Source organism: Lutjanus erythropterus, chromosome 11 (genome assembly GCF_056507025.1).
Source record: "Lutjanus erythropterus isolate fLutEry1 chromosome 11, fLutEry1.hap2, whole genome shotgun sequence".
NCBI classification, from domain to species: Eukaryota; Metazoa; Chordata; class Actinopteri; order Lutjaniformes; family Lutjanidae; genus Lutjanus; species Lutjanus erythropterus.
In genome coordinates, this window is record NC_139327.1 from 17,082,932 (window position 1) to 17,109,774 (window position 26,843).

General features: G+C 39.5%; 1 protein-coding gene across 1 annotated transcript; it reads left to right on the forward strand.

The window, feature by feature from the left end:
- The first annotated feature begins 1,078 nt into the window (after positions 1 to 1,078).
- On the forward strand, positions 1,079 to 22,254 carry LOC146318860 (forkhead box protein O1-A-like). The gene is made up of 3 exons (XM_084731041.1): positions 1,079 to 1,848; positions 20,272 to 20,463; positions 21,044 to 22,254. The coding sequence occupies exons 1-3, from the start codon at positions 1,294 to 1,296 to the stop codon at positions 22,208 to 22,210; spliced, it is 1,914 nt and encodes a 637-aa protein (XP_084587167.1). The 5' UTR covers positions 1,079 to 1,293; the 3' UTR covers positions 22,211 to 22,254.
- Positions 22,255 to 26,843: the final 4,589 nt, after the last annotated feature.

Consider the following 26,843-nt stretch of genomic DNA (forward strand, 5'->3'; position numbering starts at 1 on the left):
TGGCAGCTGTGGTCCCATATAAAGTTGAGATTTGCAAGTTACAAGTTTACAACAAGACTGGGACTCAGTTTTTCATTGCAAAAGCTCCCTTTGCAATGCAGTAAAATGTGAGAAAATGTATTAAACAGTATGATAAAACTGGATATAACTGACCAACCTATGATTAAAGTGGTGTCATAACATTTAGTGAAGTAATACCTTACATAAACAGCCAAAATCGTAAACTGATCGCTGGATTGTACATGAAAACCAGACTATACTGTGACAAGATTTTACTTACACAAGGGACAAGGAAGGTTATTCAGAAAAAAACGTTGTCTCTGGTGGTCAGTTGGGTATGGTATCTCTCAAAGCGCTGCATTTAGGTGCTGTTAAAATATGTTGGAATTACATGACAAGTAAATTAGCAATAATTAATAATCATTAAAATTTTCCCAGTGTTCATGAGAGTTGAGTGATATGTGGTGGGGTTGATGTGGCAGAAAGCATGCATGCAGCAAAAAAGACTGATCCATTTTATTACATGGTTATACATCAGGTCTTGATGTAGGAGACCTTCTCTATTTTTACTTAGCTGATACAGACTTACATTGGCAGTCATGCATGCACAGTTTACTCAAGTCTGTGCAGCTCCTAATAACTTTATGATACAATTGAGTTCATATAAAAAGTATAATGTGTGCTAAATAATTTAATACCTAAAAGTGAGTGCAAATTTTAGTCAGCAAATTTAATAATAATATTCAATTGTATTTTAAAAAAACATCATACATAAAATGCAGTAAGTGCATCTCAAAAAAGAAGACAAAAGGTGACAAAATTAATTTAAAAAAAGAAAAATATGAAACGCAAAGATAATAAAAAATAATAATAAGGAGGTGAATGGCACATATTTTGTATTTTATTTACCTGTTATGACCAAACAGGATCAGTTAAGGCATAATTACTAACTAGAGAGCACTTGAATGCAACGTCAAGTTGTAACATTCAGAAGACGGAGCCTGTGAGTGGGCCGTGAAGGCAGCATCAGACTGTGTATGAGTGTTAGTATTGACAGAGCGGCAGACTTGAGAGTTGAGACTAGTCTGTGCAGGATGGTGTGAACTTCAGTGAAGAAGACCGTGAACGAAACACTCCTCTGACTTTTAAATTACACACCTCCCTGGCTTTGTACTGGAATCTGGTGCGTGAACGCAACATTTTGTTGTATTTTTGTATTACCTGTGTGATTTTTTTTTCTTTAGTTAATATTAGTTTTGTATGTGAGCGTCTGTGAGCCGGTGTGACCCTGACATGGCTGAGGTACCGCCGCCACAGGTCGAAATAGACCCGGAATTCGAGCCTCTCTCCCGGCCGCGCTCCTGCACCTGGCCGCTGCCCCGACCGGAGCTCACCGACCCGGCCAGCTCTAACACCTCCTCCCCGGCCCCGTCGGTGCAGCAGGAGCCGGCGGGAGGAAACTCCGAGTTCATCAGTAACCTCGGCTTGCTGGAGGAAGACTATGAAGAGTATGCAGAACAGAAACCGCCTGTGCATCTTCATCACCACCGCCACCACCATCATCTCCAGCAGCAGCTCCCGGCGGGTCCGCAGCTGCCTCCTCAGCAGCAGCAGCAGGTGCCTCCTCCTCCTCCCGGTGTCTCACCTCTGGGCGCCTCCGGCCAGAGGAAGAGCAGCTCGTCCCGCCGTAACGCCTGGGGCAACATGTCGTACGCTGACCTGATCACCAAAGCGATAGACAGCTCACCTGAGAAGAGACTGACACTGTCTCAGATTTACGACTGGATGGTGAAGAGTGTGCCCTACTTCAAGGATAAAGGAGACAGCAACAGCTCCGCAGGGTGGAAGGTCAGTCCAGATGTTTAGATGTAACCTTTAACACCTGGAACACCAACCAAACCAAAACTAATTAAAATTTCTCGTGTGGGAATGCAGTGCAAGAGAGACCAAGAGCTCATACATCGCAGTTTATTGGTCGATTTTTACTTTTTATTAATAGGTAGCCCTAACTAAAGTGATCAGATAAATGAAGTGGAGTAAAAATGCAATACTGTTCTCCAACATGTAATGGGAGTTAAAGTATCAGAAAATGGAAATACTCAAGTTTTCCTCCATGGGCAGCACATCTGTTCTATCTAATGTGCTGTAATGAGTGGAAAAGTGCAGATACCAGCAGACAAACATTGTGATGCCAGATGCCAGACAGCATCTGACTGCACTGATGCACCTTTTCCACTTTTCGCACATGAAAGTGAGCAGAGAGAGAGAGAGAGAGAGAGTGTAGGGATGGGTGAAATCTCAAAAAGATCCCGGACAACTTATACTGCTATAGTTTTTTATGTAATGTTATATAAACGGCTGACAGGACATAATGGTCAAAATTGTGGGCCCACTTTACTAAATTTGATGAAAATACAGCTACATGCATTAACCCCAGAAACAATTTAACTAGTTCTTTCTGCAAAAAAGTAGGAATAAATCAACTTTTTCCCTTTTTTCTCTTCTTCATGCCTTTTCATGTCATCTTTATTTTTTGCACCAAATTATGGAAAGTAAGATTAATAAAACTATCGAAAAGCATTGATGTCAATAAAATCCTAATGATACCCATCCCGAGCAGAGAGAGCAAAGTAATATATGCTGATGGCCTTTTGAGTCTTTTGCCCATAAAGTAGCCTGGAGAGTCACTGCCTTTGTAGTCCTGCTTTAAAGACAACAGAAGGTCACTTAAATCACTCTGAAACTCTCAACACAACAGTTTAAAACCTGCTCCATCCCATTCTGCTGAATACGGTTGTATTATAGGAAAGTTATATGATTAATACACTCTTTTCAAGACATTGTAAAATAACAGGTGTAATATTAATAATGGCTGAATTCCATTTGTTATGTTGAAGTAATAACTGTATTTTTTTATACCCCCAAACTGCCAAAAGTACCTGGAGTGACGTCACTTATTGCGATTTGATCAGTGCAACATGACTGGGCAATTTAAACCACAGAGAGAGCTCAGCAACACCTTTCTGACCTATATATACATATATGAATTTGTCTTTTGATCCCATCTAGACAACAGTGACAGAGCTGCAATGATTAGTCAATTGAAAAAAAAAAATAACTGCCAACTATTCTGATTATCAATTATTTTAAGCAAAAATATGAAACATGTTCTGGTTCAAGGATTTTCTGCTTTTCTTTGTAATTTATGACAGTAAATGATGAGTCATTGGGTTTTTGACAGTTGGTCGGACAAAATTTCATAGATGAAAAGATTAATCATGAAAATAGTAGTTGCAGCCCTACAACAGTATCCTAACTTGGTTTGGGAAAGCGGTAATGCCATAAACAGTTCTGTCCTAATATCACTGTCCACTCTTTATAGCCAGTCTGACGGTGCTACGTTGAAAACTTTTACTTAAGTTCAGTGGTCGTCATACTTTTTCTACCATTTCTCCTACTGGGGAGAGAATAAAACATTTTTTCTCTTCCATGAACGTAGTGTTCAACAGTCACTCTGTCTTTACTGAATTTGGCTGCTTAACTTTGGCATGTCAGTAACCTTTGATGTTTTGGAGTGGCTTCCTCTGTCAGTGGCAGCACACGCCTCTCTGCTGTGTCAGTGAGGAAACACACAGCTCTGATACAGCCAGCAAGTCTGACTGTAAACATTCAAAACATGAGCCTGTCTGAGAGTATTTCTCTCTGCACAACCCTGTAGGACAGCACTGCACAAATAATGGGCACAAAGAGTATGCATAATACTGAGGGCTGTAACTAATGATTATTTTCATCACGTGTTATTTTCACAATAAACCAAATTGTTTATAGGGTGTCAAAAATTGTGAAAAATGCTCATCACACTTCTCAGAGTTTTTTCAAATTTCTTCTTTTGTCCGATCAACAGTCCAGAATCCAAAAACCCTTCATTTATTGTTATAAGTGACAAACAAAAGCAGCAAGTCCTCACATTTAATAAGTTAGAACCAGCAATGTTTGACATTTTTGCTTGAAAAATGGCTGAAATGATTAATCAATCATCAAAACAGTTGGCAATTAATTTTCTTTTGATGGACTGATTGATAAATTTTTATGGCTCTAGAGACTCCTGAGGTCATCAGAGCTGTTTCCAGCATTATTATACATGTGTGAGCTAGAAGTTTGAGAATATTCTTGACTGCGTGATGATTAAAATCTGGTCTGACTGAGGAGAAGAATCTGCAGGAATCAACATAGATTTCAGATATACCTTTTCCTATTCCTGAGCAAACGCCGGTGGGAACAATCTAAACCAGTTTTACCACAAAACATACTGACTCATGGTCTGTGCAGCATTTCCACAGTCATGGAAAACCTGAAATGTGAACGCTGTGCTTTCCAGCCTGGAAATGTTTTGGAAATATTTAGTACAAGGGAGAAATTGGAAAAGCATTTTGCCTAATGTCGACACGAACACGTCAATCCGGGTCTTAATATTGTCTCGCCGGGTGAGGAAGTTACAGGGTTCGTATGGGGGCTTGAATAGTTCACTTTTGAGATAAAGAAATAAAATAACTCAGATATTGGCTCAGACGTATAGGATGCCAAGTACACTACAGGTGGCATATTTTGAAACCTGAAACTTTGTTGTGTTTTCCTTTAATTTGTCAGCCCTCGGTAGAATTCTATCCCGAAACGTAATTTTGGTTGTTTGAAGCACATTTAGAGCTTCAGTGATTAGTTCTCAACTGTTAAATTATTAATAATTAATAACAGATTCATTCGTTTTGAGTCATTTTTAAAGAAAAATATCCAAACACTCTGATTCCAGCTAGGGTTGTGCTGTGTCTACCAAACTGGTATAAGATGATGTCCACAGTGAAAAATCTCGATGATTTGATGACTCTCAGACATCATGATGGACGATGGTATCGTCTATCCCCTAATTTCAGCTTTTCAAATCTAAATATTTTCTGGTACTCCTCTATGATGGTAAACTGAATATCTTTGGGTTGTGGACAAAACAAGACATTTGAGGACGTCACTTTGGGCTCAATATTTTTCACAATTTTCCGACATTTTATGGACCAAACAACCAATCGATTAATCGAGAAAATAACTGACGGATTAATTGATGATGAAAATAATCATCAGTTGCAGCCCTGCAATAACATCTGATTTAATGTGATGAAGACATGCAGTAATCATTTTGAATATATAATATGAATATACATGAATATATATGTATATATATAATTGAATCTGTAATTTACCACAACTGTAAGGAAAAGGTGGAGGAACTCTGACGTTACTCAACCATGATGGGCAGAAATGAACTGAGGGCAAAAGAAGACAGAAGGTCAAAGCTGCACCCGAAGTAGATGTCAAATCTGCAAACTCCAACAAAATCTGAGTCAAATTCATATTTGAGCGTTTGCAGCCCTTCCTGTAACCCCTGTGTTCTCATGAGACGTCAAAGTTATGTCGGGAAATGCCTTTGTGAACCTCAATCAAATATAGTTTTCATTGTTTAACACCCCCTTGTGAAAAACTCAATCACAGCTTGGATTATGACTTATGGCTCTGCTAAACCTCCCCCTCCTCCTTTCTCCAGCTCTTCAGCTACACTTTGTTGGATATACAGAATACTGTAGGCTGCAGGGAATAAGCGCAGAGTTTTGAATTAAACTGTTCTGTGCTTCTGCGACAATAACAGGAGGCGACAAAACAGCTCAATCAGTGTTGGGGAGTGTGTTGGAGGGGAAGGGGCTGGGAGAAGGGAATGCTGTGAACAACGTCAAACATCCTCCATTCCTGAGCTGTGCGCTCATATCTCTGTGTCCCTGTCTTCTAGAGTTTCCTCAGCGGATGCTGCAGCTCGGAGAAAGGGATCACTGCTCTTTATCCTGTCACTTCCTTCTCTGCCCTCTCTCAGGCCTTCTGCTCGACGTGTTTGTTCAAGTGGAGCTCATACAGTTAGAATTTTCAATGCCAAGATCTGTGAATAATGGGCAGCAGTCCTTATGAATGTCTGTAAACTAACAATAGCTACAGAAATCAATGACATCTAACCAGAAGTGCAATCAACTAATCGGTGTTTTTAGAGAAACACGTCAGAAGTGAACCAACCACAGAGAGAAAATTCCTGAACTGATGTATTAAACATAATTACCTAATTATTATCAAGATAAATCCTCAGGTCAGACTGTCCAGCTCTAATCATGGGATTCATGTGATCCTGTGTGTAACTTCAACTACCTCCTGGTTATGAAAGACTTAAAAAAAAACAACAACACAACAGTGTCCAGAATTTTTTAACCACAGCCTGCTTCATGTTTCAGCCCCGCTAGCAGCATGTTCTGCTGGACGTTCCACCACTTCAGCTCAGATATGTCAACAACTATTGGATGGATTGCCATGAAACTTTAATCAGATATCCTTGATCCCCAGAGGATGAATCCTACTGACTTTGGTGATCACCTGACTTTTCCTCTGAGAGCTCAACTGAACAGACTGAGATTGGTTTAGCTCAGTTCCTGAACAATACAATGCTCACAAAATACCTGCAGAACTAGTGACATTCCCATCATCCTTAGCTCTACTTTGTGTGTTCTGTTAATTGGCAAATCTTAGTATGTCAGCTGCAGAAAACAAGTTCAGTACTTGCCAATACTGATGTTCAGCTGATAAATTGGTCCATTCCTACTGATTAAGTATCTATATATTAAAAAATATCTCAAAGTTGTTAGATACAACTTAGTAAAAGATAGTGGATGAGTTCTGACTCTACCAATCAAACACAGAGACTAACATCTAATCAATAACGTGTAATTCTTCAATATTTTAATGCTGGCTCAAGGGCACTTCAGCCAGGCCAGTTCTTGCATTACATTAAGTACGTGCACTACTAGTATGTGGACCCTCTATTTCAGCATGCTGCCCCTAATGTTGGATGTACTTTGTTTATTATCTGAAACAAAAACTTTTTTTGTTATTGCTCAAATATTTTACTCAGAGTCCCAGCTCAGAGGGAAAAGTTCTGTTGGGGCCACACTTTTCATTCTTTACTATTCAACTAAATAGAGTTTCATCCAGAACAATAGCAGCAGCTTGTTTATCTTTAATATTAAATCAGCACATCTCTACCTCAACCTCTGCATTCCTGAGTGTTGGCACAGTCGCCGGGCCTTGGAAGCACCGGCTGATAGTTATTTTTACACTTTCCTGTTAAAAAAACACGACGGTCCCCCCACAATGAACTATGATGCATTTCCTGCAGAGAGGATGGAAAACAGTGCCATGTGTTAACATCCCCGCCCTGCAAAACATGAGGGTCAGGGCTGGAAAAAGAGGAGGAGGAACCAATAGGAGAGGCCGTGGCCGAGGATCATGTTTGTGCATCTAAATCTATATGAAGTCATTTTATTCCATTTCAGCATTCAGAAATCATCAGTCTGCATATTATTATTATTCTGTTGTGTGTCATATCCTGGATTAGTATTGACTTTAGGATCCACATGTGGAGTGTCCCTGATTGTAATGACAGATAGAGATAAGTCAGAGACCTCATGGTGGGTGGAGGGCGTTCACTTTGTACCTCAGCGATTATACAGCTCCACCTAGAAAACTGGAGGTGGGTGGAGGGCAGGACGAGGGCGATGCTGCTGCTGCAGCTAGAGCTTCCTGTCTCCCTCCTGTCAGGGAGGTATTTTTGTTTTCCCTCTAAAAATTGTGTGGCTGCTCAGTGATCATGAGAGGCCCCCAGCCAACTGGGCTGACTGGTTCCCCTGGGATATTGGTTGGTCTATGAGTGGCAGTGTGCGGCATGTGAGGTACTTCACCATCTTGACACTGTTTTTCTCACTGAACTGTGACCTTAAATAATGGAACAGGAAGTACAGTAGCAGCCATGAGTTTAACTGGCAGAGTATATTCTTTTTTCAATGTTTAAAACATGTACTGTCATCTGTTTGTAGTGCTACACCGATACAAAGCAGTTTGTAAAGTAATACACCAGTGCTTAATGAATAAATATACAGTTTTGGTGAAGTTGTGATCTAGTTTATCACACGATAGTCGCATCAGTGACCTGTGATTGTGCTGTCTGGTGCCTGATATTTGCATACCGCGGAAACCGAAAGTGACAGACAACAGACACTGACCGTATTTATTCAGGATGAGCCAAGTTGGCAAATCGAAAATCTCACTCTGTCTCCATTTGAGCAACAGACCTCAGATCAGGTTACATCTGATGAAAGTACCCACAGGTGGAAGTGCAGAGTGCAAGTTACATGTATGGTCAAGTCAAAATCTCAAAGCATATCTGTACTCATATTCGCGCAAAATAGCCTCTGTGACCAACCTAACCAATGAGTAAAAAAAAAATTAGGTGTCAATCAGTTCAGGCCTTCAGTGTGTCATATTCTAATAATTATAACCATCTGACATACTTCTCCCCTGGCCTGTAGTGTATTTATCAATCTGGATTGTTTGGTGTGAGCTGCAGAGAGATATCGGCCGTAAAGATGTCTGCCTTCTCCCCAATATAATGAGAAAAAAATGGCACTCAGCTTGTGGCTGTCAAAGCACCAAAAAATATTTGAAAAATTCAAAACCAGTGTCTCTTTCCAAAAACCACAACCTGGTTACTCAAGATAGTCCACAGACTTTGTTGCAAGCAGTTTCATGTAGGAACTTGGGTTGGACGATGTCCACCAAACTGGTAGGGTCTTTGCCTTGGCACAACATGTCCGTGTCCTGGTTGTGTTTAAAAAGAAAATAAGGAACACAACATAGAGGCATAATGCAATGACCATCAGCAACAGCTTCTTTTTATTTTCTCTCCTACATGTCAAAAACAGAACTTAGTCAGCAACTCCATGGCAGACGTGAGGGGACACACCACCTCACCTACAGAAGGCTTTTAAATAATGATGTAGGGCTCAGTGGTCGCTGACTGTCAGCCATTGTGATGGATGAAGGCATTATGCCAACCCTAATAGGAATTACTGTCTTTCTATTAAAAAGAAGGTAGTTCTGGTAGGTTCTACTGCAGGGAGAAAGTAGCTCCTAGTTTAGTAGTTTGTATTTGCAGTATTAAGAAGTTATGCAGTAAATGATTAATACCTAGCAGTTGTGTATTGCTACAATACCGCCGTGCAGTATTGCCACACTATCCTGTATAAATAGTGTAGGATGCAAGAGTATTAATAAAGTAATCAATACTACCAGAAATTGAAGTTTATTCTTCAGTTAACCCAGGTAAATAAACCTTTGTTATACACCACTTTGGTCCAGACTATTTGTAAATTGTCGTGAAATTCAATCTTCAAATTTGATCCTGAGATTCATGCCCCCCCATCACTTACTTTTACATCTAGTTATTGGTTAATGACCAAATACCTCCAAACAAATGACTTTCTCATTAGCCTCAGCTGTATTTTATGTTCATGTAGTGCTAATACTGTAGCAAATGTTAGTATACTATTGTGCTAAACTAAGATATTGGTCAACACTATACTTCCTAAACATCAGTAATTTAGCAGTATCACTCTGAGCATGTTAGCATGCTAACATTGGGATTTGGCTCTAATTTTTATTCAAGGTCAGAGGTCTGGAACGATTAGCGATAACAAAATAACATTTAATCAACTCACATATAACTTTTAAGCAACTTACATTCAAGTTCAAAATAGCCAAAATACTTTAGGGCCTGGTGGAAGAAAAGGAGAGGAGCTGATAGCAAATTCTCTGGTGTAAAGTAATGCTTGAACGCCGTGACAATGATGTCGACAACAGGGAAATAAACCACATTAAAACCAGACTTTATATTCAGTGTCACTGACAATTTATTGATCCCAGAAAAAGAAAAAAAAAAAAACATAAGAAGCCCTGCTGTAGAGTATTTAAATCAGTCTATAGAATCAGAGTAGGGAGGCATTGCTAGAGATTTAGTTTAGTTTCCACTTTTTGTTGAGTAGAGTCAATTATAAAATGAGTCACCCTCAAAGAGATGTTTAGCCTACTTATGTACTCAGTTTGGGGACACATGCCTCGCAAGAGATAACAGCTACTAAAAGAGGCAAGAAGAAAAAAAAAAAAAGCTGAATAACTGCCAGCTATTTGTCTTGGGATCACAAGGTTAAAAAGAGAGGCCTACCCTGAACTTAAGAGGCCCACTGAAAGCTTCAAGTAACCCCATGAAGAAAGAGAGGCTTGGGGCAGGGGCTTTTCAAAGAGGAGCGACCATGGCTTGCGGGAAGGAGGGGAGCAGTCAGCTGAGTGGCGGGCCGTGGGCTGAGGCCTGTGTACAGTCTGCTGTCTACACATGTGTGAGCCAGTGGAATCTGTGGCATGTGGGTTTCTGCATTGTCCTCCAGCCTGCGCAGGACAATAATCCCCCTCTATGTTATGTTCACAAAAAGAACCTGGCCTCAAAGCCATTATGCAAAATATAAAGGGCATGGGTGCTGAAGAAGGCGAAGAAATATGGTGTGAAGAAAAAGAAACTGAGATTAGTGTCCAATCCTGCAAACAACGAGTTGGCTTATTCACCTCGTAAAGTGTGCAAAGAATGTCACTCTTGAGATTAGGCTGAGAAAGATTAGAGATCAAGTTTAATCACCTTCTGAATTTTTAGTAGTTTGTGTGTGTTTTTTAATGAAAAGCACATCACATGAGGATGTTTAACTGTGTCCATCATCCTCCTTTGCCTCCTCCTTGTTTATGTACAGCTGAATTCCTAACACAAAGCTCCCCGTTCCTTTTCATACTCCCACTTTGAAGCCATTGCAGAAGTAGGTCACTCAGTTTGATGCTCAGTGTTAATGAAGTAGGCTGCATTGTGCTTAGAGTCACGAAGAGGCGACCTGGCCTCCACACTGAGCTGGAGGGCTCTTCGTCGTCTTCTTCTTCTGCTACTGCTCGCCTTTTTACCGCCCTGTAACAGAAAACTCAGGTCTCACGCTCGTTTTCAGCACCGCCTCTTGCGCTTCCTGGGTCAGAGGAGAAAAAGGGGGGGAGGGGTGCACAGGAAGACAGTGTCAGGAAGTGGCTTGTCCTTTTACTGTAATCTCTGCAAGTGCTCTGCTCTCTTATTCACAGAAATCTGACTGCTTTGTAGTGGCAGTTATTAAAGATCATAGTTCTGATTAATTGTCAGCAATCTGCAATTTTATTTTTGCACACTGAGTAAGGCAAAATCGTGCAGTACACGATGAAGAAGGAGTGTGCACATATTAAGTCAAGCAGTGTCAACTCTTGTCTCATATGATTCATCATTATTATTATTATTATTATTGTTGTTATCTCAAATTTCCCTTTTTTGTTATGCAGCTGGTCTGACCACTTGTGTCTCTACCTTCTGTGCCTGTCTTGCATATTAATTTGCACGAAATACATTATAATACTGTCATGTATTCAATAATCCATCGTGCTGCAGAACTACAATGTAATGATATGAACAGGTTGTTCATCATTTTACAAAATTAATGATGCTGACCAATTTTAAATAACTTTCATCAATGTAAGATATTTAAAGCGGGAATACAAGTTTTTTGCTGTAACATATTGTTATGAAGTGAGTGGTGATGCACAGTGTAGTAACTACAGAATAATGACACTATCTACATGTAAATCGACTCCCTACAAGTCTCACTTTGATTATGAAAAAATAATAACTATTATATTTTCTGGGAAATGATGTCTCCATTATAAATTAATTAACAAATTCACACTTTTTCTTGCAATATTTTCTTCTAAATTTTCTTCACCCTACCACCAACTCCAGTTACTGCACAGTTTGTGCAAAGCAATACGCCAACGTTACTCAAACTCTGTTATTATTTTGCAATAATCATTACAGTATCCCTCAATTTACCTTTTCAGTGAACAAGCTTCTTACCTCTCGCTTATGTCCAAAGTGGTGTTGATCATTTCTCCACAGAGTCTGAGGAAACAGACAGTGATCTAGTGTTGTGTAAAAGTGTTGTCCTTGTGACAATAATACTACCTGGAAAAGCTAAAGAACGTACCAGTGGAACACACAGTGAACATCAGTTTCTTTATATTATATGCTATATCATGATATAGTGTATATTGCTTAAAAAAATCATTAACACTGTGATACTGATTGAGCACATATCATCCACATATCACTGATAGGAAGCCACTATGTGCATTAACATTGTGAGCAATCAGCTAGTTAGCAGAAGTCGGCAGAAGAAAGCAGAAGAATTTATTTCCTACATGGCTGAGAGCTCTGTAAAGCAACGTGTGGACAGACAACAAGCTGGTCAAGAAGTTTGCCACAGCCAAAAAAATTAGCATACTTCCTCACTGTTACTGTGTTTCTGATTTATGAACAATAGTCGCATGTGTTTCCTCATTCTCTACAAGTTATGTTTAAAAACCTCTGGGCAGAAGCAACACAGGGCAGCTCTGAGGTCAGTGAAGCTCTGATTAGAAGTAAGGAAACACAAAAAGGTTATGCAACACAGAATCACTGCTAAATAAATCAAATGTAAGAATATATAGCGTTTAAAAGAAGAAATAACACATCATAGGAATGAACAGTTGAATTTTTTGAGTGATAAATTGACAACATACACTCAGGGATTTTGCTGCGACAGCCTCACTTGGTCTGGTACAGAGTGCTGCAGGGATGACATATTTTTGCAGGCCAGCCAGGATGTTAGCATTGCTCTGTTTCCCTCCACAAAAAGCCAATGGGATTTTTCCATTGGACATTTGATTTGCACAGAAAATAAGCTCTGTGGGGAACAAAAAGTTATACTCACAAGTTCTGCTGAGCAAGATAATAATTACAAATGAACTTTTATAATCTTAGAACTGTAAATGTAATCAGCCAAAATAAAAAGCTAATGTTAGGCTATAAACAAACTACAGACACATGACTCAAGCTCACCACCACTATGTTTCAGATCCATGACAAACTCCTTATAGTCTCATTTAGTCACTTGTTAGCAACCACCTTTTTTAAAGCACATAAAAGCTTCAACATCCATGAGTGCAGTATTTTATGTCTTCTAACAAAAAATGAAAATCTCTTTTTGCATTGCAAGTTTGCATTAACCACAAAAAAAAAAAAAAAAAAACATTAAAAAAACATGGACTTCGAGATAAAGGCACCAGAGGTGCAAATGTGTTAATTTATCTCTGGGTTTTGGGACCCAATCCTGCAGCACTCTATTATCAGCGACTTATGGTGGCTAACATGAGCTAAAGTTAGCAAACTTTAAGTGGATGTTTATGCATAACTGATGACTGACTTTTTGCTTGGGATACTTTTAGGCATTTTACCATTTCACAAACAAACATTTCAGTTAACCTGGTGTGTTTATGTCTTGTTTAACTTTTGTGTTAAACTGCGACAGGCTAAAACATCGGTTAGCTGTGGCACCGTAAGTGTGGAAAGGTTAAAGGTTAAGCCCCACTAACAATCAGTTACGAACGGACGACCTCAGTGTTTCAGAGCAGAGAAAGCTGCTCTCATATTTAGCTGGGTGGTTAATAACGTGTTTCTGTGGTGACAAGCTCTCACACACATTCACACATGTATTGATGCTTTACAGTATCTTTTAATGTTCACTTATCAGAGGAAAAAATGTGTTATTTCACAGTGAAAGTCTCACTTCAATATAACTATAGATGCATGAGGCCACTACTGTACTTGAAGTAGATGCAAATTTAAACAGATTCTTTTTTTCCCACCAGTCTTTCTTCACTCACTCAACATCAAGCTTCATCACTGATATCAAGTTACTGATTTGAGCAGCAGCTGCCAGTCTCCTGGGGGATCCTCTGTCCTGTCTGTGGTCATGTCTGCCCCTGTATGTAAAACGTTTGGACAAGTTGCAAGTGAGGCCACTTTCACTGTGGCTGCACCTGTCCTTACAACCGGGCCCTGTTTGTTTACTTATCCTACGACCGTTACTGCAAGCCTCATGCTTCACTACACAAGGAACAGCAGCTGTGTCACTTCGATTGTTTTGAAGTCCAGTAGGAGGAGTTAATTCATGCTGCAGCGGCTTGTTTTGGTGATATCGATCACAGCTCGTTGAGAGATCATTGGGTACGTTTGAGGCGCTGTTAGATGGAGAATGATTCTGTAACCTGCTTGTCTAAGTGCTAAGTGAGCAGCGGGTGGACTCGTGCTGTAGACAGACAACTGGTTTCCGCTGTACTGCATTTCCAGCATGCTGTTCAACATGTGGTATTTTGGAGGGCAAACTGAAAATAGATTTTGTCAGAAGCAAAAAGACCTTTCCCATGTCCAGCGTCCTTGCACCAGCTGACCTAGGACCAGTGTGACATTAAACTCATGTAATCTTCAGTGTAGCACCCGTTGGTGTCAGATGCAACAAAGGGCTGGGCAATATATTATATTGATATCATGACGTGAGACGATATATTGACCGACATCAGACATTGTTTGGCCTCTACAGTAACCTGTTGTATGTTACACTCCCTAGCCAAGCAGCTAAAGGGGTCCATAGATGTAACCACTGATGTTAACTGATTCCTCCCAGACTGAGAGCTTTCAGTGAAAATGGCCAAACTGGGACCAAAACAGCCTCTGAGACTGACAGAGGCCAGTTTGACAACAGGGAATAGGCTACAGTACAGAGGAGACTTTCTTTCTGGGTTTGGCTCCCAGAGAAGCTTTTCCCAGTAAAAGACAAACTCTGAAATACCATTAAAAATATACCTGAGAATATGGACAGAAATGTTTTTTGTCATTGTTGGGCCAGACACTGGAACATAGGTGACGTATTCTTACGTAAGTGATAAAAAAACACTATGATTTTGACTTCATGGGAACTTTAAGCACACAAAAATTACCCGACATGACCCCACCCCCACACACAAACACTATGCAAAATATTTTGTTCTCAAGTCAAGAGCGACAAATGGCAAAGCAGAACAGATTACCCAACAGTTACTCAGTAGATCTTCTCTCTTAAATATATACGTCACTTACATGCCTCCATAATCTGTCCCTGGGAACTTCCCTGGTCGCCTAGAAAGGTCAAAGAAGATCATATAGATTTCTTAGTGCCCCACATTCACATGAGCTGTCACGCAGCTACAGGTGCACATATTTTACTGCTTCAAAGTCGGTTAAAATGAGGGCCATAACAATCCGTTTTATAAAGAAGTTTAGTAACAATGATACATATAGGCCACCTTGGGGTCGGGCTTTCAGAGACATAATGTGTGAGTGGGGCACCTCCTGAACTAGTGAGGCAGGGGATGTCTTTTGTTCTCTTTGGGCTGAGGTGAGGTCTGTCTGAGACAAGGATTATCCCAGGCCATGTAGAGAATAGTCCGTCCCAGAACCCAGTCATGCAGCCCGTGATCTATTGTGGGCTCTAATCAGAGGCTACAGACATTTGCATATCACTAGTGATCTCAGCCGTGGTTGTGAGTTTGGTTAGTGACAGAGGTGTATACTCGAGTTGCATATCAGACTTGAGTCACAAATTTAATGACTTTAGCCTTGACTTGATTTGAATCGACAAAAAACACTTGCAACTGGACTTGGACTTAAACTCCAATGACTCGTGACCTCACCTGAACTAGAGCCTTTTGACTTGCAAATACCTGATACTTCCCCCAAACGTACTAAAAAGTGTGTTATTTAAAAAGTGTGCCACGAATCAATTCATTTTCCAAATCAACTAACGTTCACACTGTTCATTTCCAGCAAGCCAGCAGGAGGCAAGAAATGGCTGCAGGAGGTGCAGACTTTTGGGATGACCATGTCAATGACATTGCTAGAGCGTAAATTGTAGTAACTATTGGAGATTTAAAAGAAATCTAAAACATAGTATATATTTTTTTTAAAAATTAGTGAATTGATTTTTTTTTTATGGAATTTTTCTGTGTGCTGTGTGTAGAGCTGAATTAAACAGAGACCTGCAAGAATGACATTTAGTGGCATGATCCATAGTACTGAAAGGATCTTCTGTTATGATCACATTCTCTATGTGTCTCTAGATGAAAAAAGGACAAGGAAATGAAGTTGACATAATTGCATTTTTTTTTTAAGTGCTTGAATATCGACAAATCAGTTTTTGCTTGTTGCTAATGTGCCCCGGGCACCTCGCATTTTTGACGAGAGACAAGAGAGCCAATAAAAACAGGTGGAATGGTCAGAGTTGCCATACTGACATTTAATTAATGAGAAAAGTGTGATGCAGACTCGCAGCCGCAGCAGAGAGAGAGCATGAGTGGTCATGTGGACTGACTGCTGCGTAATATTCTCAACATGATGAAACTTTACATAAAGTCAGTTTAACGTCGTGTGGTTAGTGTGTCTCAGTTGACCACTGTATGTAAACTTGCCACTGTATGAAAAGTGGTTAAATGACCTGAAACAAACCACAGTTTAGGTCTGCAAGGGTATTAAATGGTTAAGAGCACATTCTGAAAAACAAAACTAAAAGGTTAGGACTTGGACTTGCCTGCCTTGTCTTGGGACCTGAGTGCAAATACGTGTCGTGCAAAAAAATGACTTGGTTCCACCTCTGGTTAGTGTAATAGAGGTTGGTTTACAGACTGAGTGTATGCAGCACACTGCTCAGATCTCAGGTCGTCCACTAATGACTCATTTCCTGGCTTCGGTTGCAGATTGAGATCATGTAAAAAGAGGAAAAAGGTCATGAATCAGATGAACACAACTCAGATTGAGCATTACATTTTGTGGGCATGCAGTAAGTATTAACTAAACCTCAAGTGTGTCCAGTCTGGATGTGCAGGATGTCCTCTGACACAGGAAACCTTATGTAAAAGTCAGTGGAAGAGAAGGGAGGAGTCGAGTTCAGGACGGAGGGTGGGTGGGGGGGTTCTGTTGTGGTGAGTCAGAAAGCAGACAGTCCAACCGAGCCAGCACGTCACATCTGATGCTATTCCTCCTTTTCTCTGTATTCCTGCTCCATCCAACCTGTCTGCGTGTCTCAGTCAGCGCTGGTGGAGGAGCTCATGTTCAGCACACAGTGAACTCATTGACCCCAGCTCTGCCGGCGAAAACATCTCACTCCGTCACCCTCCCCAGCCTCACTCCGAACTCCGTAACCTCCCCTCACTTTCTTTTTCAGTAAGAAAATTTCTAATTCATGCACAGCCCGCTGCCTCCACTCTGAGGACTGATGTATAGTTGAACCTGCTGTGGTTCAGTGCCTTTGAATGAAACACCATAGAAATTAAAAAGTTGAGAACAGCTCAACTCAAAGTTTTGAAAAAGTTTTACCAGCTAATAATGTTTTGTCAAGACAATTTACTTTTCTTCTTTAGATAAACTTGAATTGCTCACTGTGAACATTTTTAAATACAATTTTGTGGGGTTTCTAAAACTCATCAAAAGATTATAGGACACAAATCTTTGTTAATTGAAAAACTTAAGACTGAGTTTGATTCAAAACTAAAAACTCAACTTCTTTTTTTTACATTGCAATCCTTAAACTATTTTGAACTATTTTTTCTATTAGAAAGTTATAAGTATTAATGTTCTTTAAATGAGTAATTGCATAATAAATAAGAATTAAGTAACACATAATTTGATTATATTAATATGATGGAGTATGAGTCATTTTTGATGAGTAATATGCACTGAGTAGCTTTGCTCAAAGCCTAAAAACCAGGCAAAGACGAACATTTCAGAGACACACTCAGACAATCCGTCTATTGTTTTGAATGTGAGTGTCTTTATCTCCATGCTTTGTATATCCCTGTTCAATCCTGTGGTTGGGGACATCTGGCTTCACTAACTGCAGGGAGCTGCTTTTGCATTCACATGGGTATTCAAGGGAAATTCCCTGCTTGTGCGTCTTGTGTTGCACTTCGGTCTTTTATTGTACCCACCACCATCCAGCAGCAATGAGTTTCATGTTAGGAAGACAGACCGGGCTGTACAGTACGTCTGCGCCCCGTGTGACTGTCTCTCTGCTCCTCAACCATCGTTGTTTTTCTTCCTGAGAGAAGGACCGCAGGAGGCGCCTCAACGTCCCTTTTAGGTTTCGAAACATGGTATTAGAGAACACGGAGTGAATGAGGCTTTAGGTGTATACATGTTAGCACAAGGACAAATGTGACCACATAGAAAAAAAGGTGGTTAGGCTCAAAGTAATACAGTCTGCCTTATTCAGGAGAGGTTTTGAATGTGCTCTTTCAGAGACCAAGTTTTAAAACTAGGACCCCTGAGAAAAGACATCTGGCTGATCTTTAACCAACAGCTGTGATGATTCTGATTTTATATTTGTCAGCTGAAGTCATTGCCAGGTTATTGTAAGTACATTTATAGGAATGTAATTTAGAAGCGAGAGTCTGTGAAGGAAATTCACAGATTTTCTTCTGAACACATCATACGTCTTAGAAAATAGTTGCTGAAAATGTGAAAAGGCTTGAGAAGTATGTAATTCTGAATTGTGGAGTTAAACTGTTAAACAGTTTCTGTGTTCAGGATTTTTTGGGTGGACCTGAAATCATGGCTCAATGACACACTGGAGCCGTATATATCACTACAAACAGTGTGTCAAGGCACACTGGTGTGTCATGAGTCAAGTTCAGCCTTGGGATTTTGTGAGAACCATACATTATTGTAATATACAACTATAGAAAAAGTTCTGAATCAATTTTTGATTTACTATATCAGTACTTTGTACACACGGATTCCCAATACAGAGGCAAATTCTAAACCCTGAAAATTCCTTTTAAAGATCCTCCATGAACATGAACCCTGTTTTTTGCCATTTGTGCAGCTGTCAGATGGTGAGAATTGCCTCTGATTGTTTAGTTGCTTAGTTAGGCTGGTTATTGAGACCAATTTTGCATGGATATGAATACAGGTATGGCTCGTGTCTATGGTGTGACAAACTGAGAACACATCTATTATCGTTTTACAGAACTTTAGATACTTATCTTAACCTATCTTCTGAAATTACTCACTTTTCTTTCATGTTTTCTCTGCGCTGTTTTTGTTTCAGTTTGGTTGAGCAGAGCTGCTGCTCGAGGGGGGGTGGGAGAGGGCTGTACAGATAAAACTTGATAGAAATCACAGGAAACACATACAGTGATGTGGGAGAAGGATGACTACCCTGATAAACTCAAATGTCAGACTTTTCAGAGCATTTTAATATCATTATTAGTCCGCCAAACACACAGACTCATTTATGTCCTGAGTCATTTATGTCCAAGTCCACCATTTCCCTCCATTTTACTTGGAAGAGGTTTCACCTTTAATTGATCTTTTTCACAGCAGTCATAATGATATAAAATAGAGTAAACACAAGTGTGACCAATGATACTAACTAAGGTTCTGTTCCATTTAGTGTAGCACAGCCTTTCCAGTAAACTGACATGCAGCACTCTGACTCTGTTTGTCCTGAATGGAACAGAACCTTATTAAGTATCACTGGTAACACTTGTGTTTACTCTCCAATTTCATGTCAAAATGGCTGCTGTTAAAAAAAAGGTCTATTAGTCCAAAAAGCACTAGAAAGTCAAATTGAAAGAAACTTTGCTTGGCTGTCGGTACTAGTATATACCGTCTGTACTTTTCGTTAACTTTTCTTTAATTACAGGTTAATATGTTTGGTGAAAAAAGCTGTTCAGTTATGTTTGAAGGGCATCTTTCATCATACTCAATAACAGATATTGTACTCTGGCTGTCGTGACATCTGTCTTGCAAAGGGTACCAAATATTTATTTAGTGTGAAATAAGTGACACCACATACCCCGTCCGTCCCTCGCTCCCTCGTGCCAAAGTAACCAATGTCTTTTGCTGGAGAGCGTGAGGACGGAGTGGAAAAGGCTCTGTAGACATAATATTGTTAACAGAGGATATGAAGGTATGCATACTTCCTGCTCATTTGCTGGCTCTGATATCACACTCAGCTACCACCTTCTTCTCCTCTCTGTGTGGAAAATGGCATGTTTTTTCTATGCCACAATACAACTTCTCATTTAATTCCCGCTGAAAAGCAACCAGGGGCAACTCACCGTGGATTCTTTTTGCACCGGATGGTCAGCATTTATTGGCATAACATGACTTTTATGCCTTTAAATAACTCCATGCATCTGTAACGTCATAGATGCACTAGAATATTTAGGGGTTATTCAAACTGAAAACACTGACCACCTTGTTGCCTACTATCTTAAAAAAACATGTTTGGAAAATAAATCCTGTTATGGAGTTATATTTGTTGCATTGTAGCCTACACAGAACTGTGACATCCACAGATAATTGACAAATGATTCACTTTTTGTCCGATCCAGAACTCCATCAGACACAACTTGTCGCTGCACAGCCGTTTTGTGCGCATTCAGAACGAGGGAACAGGAAAAAGCTCCTGGTGGATGCTGAACCCAGAAGGGGGAAAGAACGGAAAATCACCCCGTCGCAGAGCTGCTTCCATGGACAACAATAGTAAGTTGGCCAAGAGCAGAGGAAGGGCCACGAAGAAAAAGGTACAGTCCCACTTTTATTAACATCTGTTACCGTCTGCATGTAATATGGACATATATTGTTTTGCAGTATATGTTTATTCTGCTCAATCTAAGTTAAAGGAATAATATGACATTTTAGAAAATGCAGTTATTTGCTTTCTTGCTGAGAGTTTGAAAAGTTTGATGTCACGTGCATATTTGATTATTAAAACTGAAGCTTAGTATAAAAATTGTAAACGGGGAAAAAGCTAGAATGGCTCTGTCTGAAGGTTTAAGCCAAACAAAAACTGACCTGTGAAAACAACAATGTGTAGTTTAATAACATTTTTTATATAAAATGTTATTACTTATTATATTTCGATTTATATTTATATTTCGATTTGTTAAATACTTGATTCTGATAGGCATTGCTGTACAGTAAAGTCATTTTTATATGAGAATGGTATCAATGTTCTCATGAACCTCTCTGCAAGAAAGTGAATAAGTGTATTTCCTAAAATATCCAACCATTCCAATGATTTTGATGTATAGTTGTGTAATAATGCACTGATATTTTTTATAGCAGCCTATGTTACCTTTTCATGTTTTTTTCTACCCTTAGCTGGCTCTACAGGAAGGGGTTGAGGGAGGAGCAGGCAGCCCTGGTTCCCAATACTCTAACTGGCTGGGAAGTCCAAACTCCCACAGTAACGAGGATTTTGAAACCTGGAGTTCCTTTAGGACGCGTGCCAGCTCTGATGCCAGCACCCTGAGTGGACGCCATTCACCTTTCCCTTCTGAACAGGATGACCTGGGGGAGTCTGACGCCCACATGATGTATCCTGGAACCTCCACCCTGCCCAGCCTGTCCGAGGTGACTGGATCCATAGGCCAACGTGGCTCAGAGATTGTCATGGAGAGTCTGCTGGACAACCTGAACCTGCTGTTTCCTAAACCCCCCCAGCTGGGTTCTGACTCCTCACGTTCTCCAAATGCTGCCATGCTTCAGAATAGCCCCTACAGCTCCACTGGCTTGACTCCACACCCCCAGCAGGACTACCGTAAGTGCCTGCACAGCCAGGTGAGGATGAACTCCCTGTCCCCTGCGCCCATGCAGACACTCCCAGAGACTAAGCCAGGCTTCGGGGCTTATGAGAACCAGTATATCTGCCCTGCTGGCCTCCTCAAAGAGCTGCTGACCTCAGATGCAGATGCCAACAGGGACATGATGCCCTCTAGGGATGCACACGTGTCTCAGGTTGGGAGGGGAAGCTGCCTAATGCCCACTTACAGCAGCCAGAGCCACGCAGGGGGTCATAACGGAGTAAAAATGATGAATCCTCCCCAGAGTCACACAGTTCCTCATGTAAATCCACAGGTTATACATAGCCAGGGTCCTCCAACCTCACGAGACTTGAATAGCTGTAACATGATCCCCCTGACTAGTCTGACTAGTCTTTCAGGGGCCCCTCCTCGAATGACCAGCCCGAGGACATGCATGCAACTGCCCCGTGCACACCCAGCACACACTAATGTTTCAGCAAGCTATAGCAGCAACAACGGCTACAGGGAACTTAACTCGGTTCATCCGCACAGTCATCATCAGGAACAGCTGCCCAGTGACCTGGACAATATGTCCCTTGAGAGGTTTGAATGTGACATGGAGACTGTCCTCCATGACACCCTCATGGATGGTGGAGCGCTGGACTTTAACTTTGACCCTGCAAATGCGACTCATGGGTTTCCCCAGAGGGTGAAGACCACCACACATAGCTGGGTGTCAGGCTAACATGCTTGGTGGATCACGAACAGGTGAGATTTACAGTTGGGCTATATTAACACCAAATAAGGCGTTGCTGCGATAAGCACAGTGTTATGCAGTAGTGTTTGGGCATGTTTGTTTGTGCTTTTAAACATAACCACTGTTAAATAATAACTTTTTGTTTACTGGATTTCTTGCTACCCCTGCTCCCTCTCTTCATTCACTCTCTACCTCAGTTGACCGCTGCTCTTTCTCTCAAACAAATGGATATAAACCAAAGAAAGCTTCGTAGTGTTGCTATTTTGCAGAGTAAACTGCAGAGTCAGAAGCAGACATCAAAGCTGGGTACATGAAAAAAAACAGGCAAGGATACAACTAGGAGAATATATAATTTGGTTCGTGAAGTGAAGTCGCCTTGATAGCATCTTTTTTTTTTTTTTTTTTTTGGCATCCCCTGTGGTCCCCGCCCCCTGCAGCCTAAACACACTACCACCCCTGAAATTAATGCTAAGACGCAAAGCTTGATTTGGTGTGAATTCAGCCTCAGTCTTGCAGTAAACACAACAACACACAAAATGTCTTAATGTTTCTTATCCTTGAACATTTTCCACTTTCCTTCACAGGTTTTTCTCAGCATCACCTTCATTCAGAGCCTGGACATTGTAAATCCAAAGAAGCCGGCACTCTCCGCTTAGTATCTGACAGTTATTTTCATTTATGGGCTGTATATGAAGACGGACGACACCGAAATATCTTGCACTGGTGACATCATTTGGAGGCAGAGTCAGTAGTGATCAGGATTTGAGCTCTGCTGTCAATCATGATGTGAAACCCCTCCATTTATAGCATCTAATAACTAGTTAAAACCAAACTTATCCGAAAAGTGAACACTGGACATTACATCAGTGTGATCCTAACTACCTAAAATAACATAAACCAAATTTGGGGAAAATTCATTTGATGTGTACTTTGATTTTTTTTAGTTTGGCCCACAGAGAGGGCGCAGGGTTTATGACAGTCAACAGGGGACAATATGGATGTTTTGGCTTCACTTTTGGGGAGCAGTCATGTCGTTCGTCTTTATATACAGTCAGTGATGTTTTATTCTTTACATTTACGACAGACATTGAATATACTTAAAAACATTTTAAGATAGCTCTGCAGAGGGAACATGAATGGACACGCCTGCATTAGCAAACAATCGTTGTTTACAATTGCCTGTCAAACTGGAAATATGTATATATTTGTTTATTTTGCAGATATGTCAGATCACAGTATTAGAGTGCCTGACAAAGAAAGTATGGCTTAAATAATTTCTCCAAATGTGTGATTTGTGGCTAATCTGACATTTGGCCAAAAGTTATATCTTGTTTAATGACCAAACTGCAGCAGTTGATAAGCCCTGCGAAGAAAACCTGTCTGGACTTCAGTGTGCAGTGGAGACACAACAACTCAGTAATAAATAAAACTCTGTAATAATTCTTTAGATAAAGTTTTAAAATCAATTCGTTACTTAATACCATCTAGTGAAAGGAGCCAGTTTTGGAGTAATGTGGGGCCAACACAGCGGCAGGAATATTTCCACAGTTTGAATTAACTCATTAAGCAATGCTATTTGGTCCAGTACTTAAAATGTTGAGTAAAATCGAAAATCTTCAAAGGAGGCTTGATATTACATTCTGGTGGACTAAAAGCCTGGTAAATCTGACATTTTATATGGTGTGATCAGTGACAGGAATTTCATTTTTTAAGCATCTAACCCGTAATGGAAAGTGTGAGATAATTCGGCTTAGAGACAAATAGGCTTAAAAGGATATCTGTCACTATGCAGATGATACACTCATTTATCTAATATAAACCGATGTATCATCTGCATAGTGACACATATCCTCAAAATCAACACAGCTTAAAAGTTTATACACAGCTGTTGTGTTAAACTGTCAAATTCAGCACTTGAGCCCTATTAGTTCTATTCACCTCCATTGCTTGTATAGAATTCAAGTTGACAGAGGGCAAATATTTGCCTTTGTTAATTTTGACTGTGCCCTTAGATTTTGAGAGACTATGAGATGAGCTGCATCTCTGACTGAAAAGAATTCATCACTGAAGATATTTATTTAGGTTTATGTTCTTTTTTTTTTTTTTGTAGCTGTTGGAGTCTCGCTTTGTACTTTGTATAAAATATGTGCCTATGCTGTGTACAATATACTGTGTTTGAATAAATATTGTCATGCTGTATATTTAACTAATATGGAATAAGGAAATTACAGATGCATGATGATGATTAGATGTTGCCTTCTAAAAACATTTCACTGAAACAATTCAAAACCCTATCGGATAAACTGAAGAGATCAACCTGAAATCAAAGCTGTTTCTGAAAAAGGGATATTTTCGAGAAGAATTTTGGAGATTTTAACTTGACTTGGGAGTAGCAGTGGATGAAATCCTGAACTGATTGGAAATAGATGAAGGTCTTCAAAGTTTAGTTAATGCAGCACAGGATTTTCTTGCTATTTACCTCCCTGCAGCTCCAATTTTGTATGCACCAAAGAGTTGTTTACTCTACCATCTACCAACACATTTCAAAGAAAGTCAGTTCACTGTGCCTACATGGTCTCACAGACTTAATGTTGTACATATTATTTTCTCTACATTTTTGTATATGAAGGGTTTACATGACTAGTATTATACAGTATGTATGATGGTGTTAGAAATTGTTGTTTACATATCTCAGTCCAAACTATATCAATAAATATATGAACACTCATACCTCAAAATATTTTACCTCTGAACTGTTGAAGGGATTTTTTCCTGCCATTTTCATGCTCAGTGAGTAATGTATTGAATTTGTCTTCATTTTTGACTTACATTGTTTGTACATATGTTTTTGTATTTGATTAATGCTGTTTGGACGTGTTCAGAGTGATGTCTTGTCTGCCTTTGTATTTCTAATGTTTTCTTATGTTTGAGGATTATAGCCATTAGTTTCTAGTAAATATTTGGTGACAGCACAGTAAATAAGTTTAAATTAAACATGAATTTATGTGAAATTATACATTTTGAAAGATTTTGAAAAAAAAATGTGTATTCATCTGTTAAGTGAAAACTCAAGGAAAAGAATCAGTAAGCGTAATTTAATTATATTGTGGAATTAAAATACTACTTCTGTAATTCTGAAAATAAATGTGATGGGAGCATTTTAATGAGATTTTGTTAAACTTAAAAATGTGCTTGAGCCTGTTATATTTCATTATGAAAAAGAGAGTATAATTCAGTTTTATATCTTTGACAAATATTCAGGAAAAATGGAAAGCTGTCTTATTTTGTCTTCGATATCCACATCCAGGTATTTTTGGAAAAAATGCAGTTTTTTCTATGTAACACATTTAGTGCATAAATCACCATGTGAACTTGCAATTAAAGGAAGAAAAGCAAATCGGTACTTGTGTGTCTTTATCATAGTAGAAATTTAAAGCAGTGGTGTGAGGGGACAGACCCCAGTGGACGTTACTGTTTATACAAAAGCCAAAGGAATCCAACTTAAGGATTTTTACTACATTCTCCTCCTGTTCTTTTCTCTTTTCTTACTGCCACTTTTATGTCTAAGGCATGACTGCTTGCTTGACTTGCAGATGTGCACAGACTTTTTTAAAACGTCAAATCATCTCATCACATGATCAAATGGAGACTTGACTTTGGACAACATCAACATATATAGTATATTATGCAGCAATCATCATTGCATATCTGCACATGACAAAACTGCCAAAGAAAAGGTTTTTTTTTTTTTTTTTTTTACCATTTATTCATAATATATTTACAATAAGCATATCATTTTGTTATAGATTGCACTCACTATTTTACAAAAGAAAAACATGACAGAGATGAGTTTGCATTTTCAAGTGCAAATGGTATGACTTCTAATTATATATATACACATATATAGTGCACACATTTTATATATATATATATTATGTGTGTGTGTGTGTGTGTGTGTGTGTGTGTGGTGTGTGTGTGTGTGAGTGAGGGAGTGTGTGCCTGCAGCTAGCCTAAGTTTTTGTACACATTCATGACTGCATGCTGAATGACCTCTATGATTCAGCATTTTTGCAAATAATTTTTTTAATCACTCTTATGCTTTTATGTTTGGCCATAGGCATAATGTTTCCAGATCATCCCATTCTTCTAAACGCCTTAAAGGAATCTCTTCAAACAAAGAAATGTTCAATAGACTTATAGATAAAATGATTAGGTTTTGGTGGTCAAATTATGACAAGACTACACACAAATATCTATTAGGACAAAAATGATGAGGTTATGACATTTTATACCCAAAAGGTCAATGGTCAACTTCACTGTGACATCATAACATTTACCTCTATATCAGACCTTTGTACTCTGATGTGAAAATGTTTTTAATTGTAGACAGCATGTTTCTCACTGGAAATTATTCACTGGAATCACACATGTAGTGATAACTTCCATTGTTCCAAAAAAAAAAAAAATACACTTTTATTCCTTTTATTGAATTCCTTTAAAGTTACAGGTCAATATAATAGTAAGTTCAATATTGAAGCCCCTCAAAGTTTTCACTTCTTACATTATATCAGTCTGGACAGACATGGATGTAAACTGTAACTTGACCGGTTGGTTGAATGGT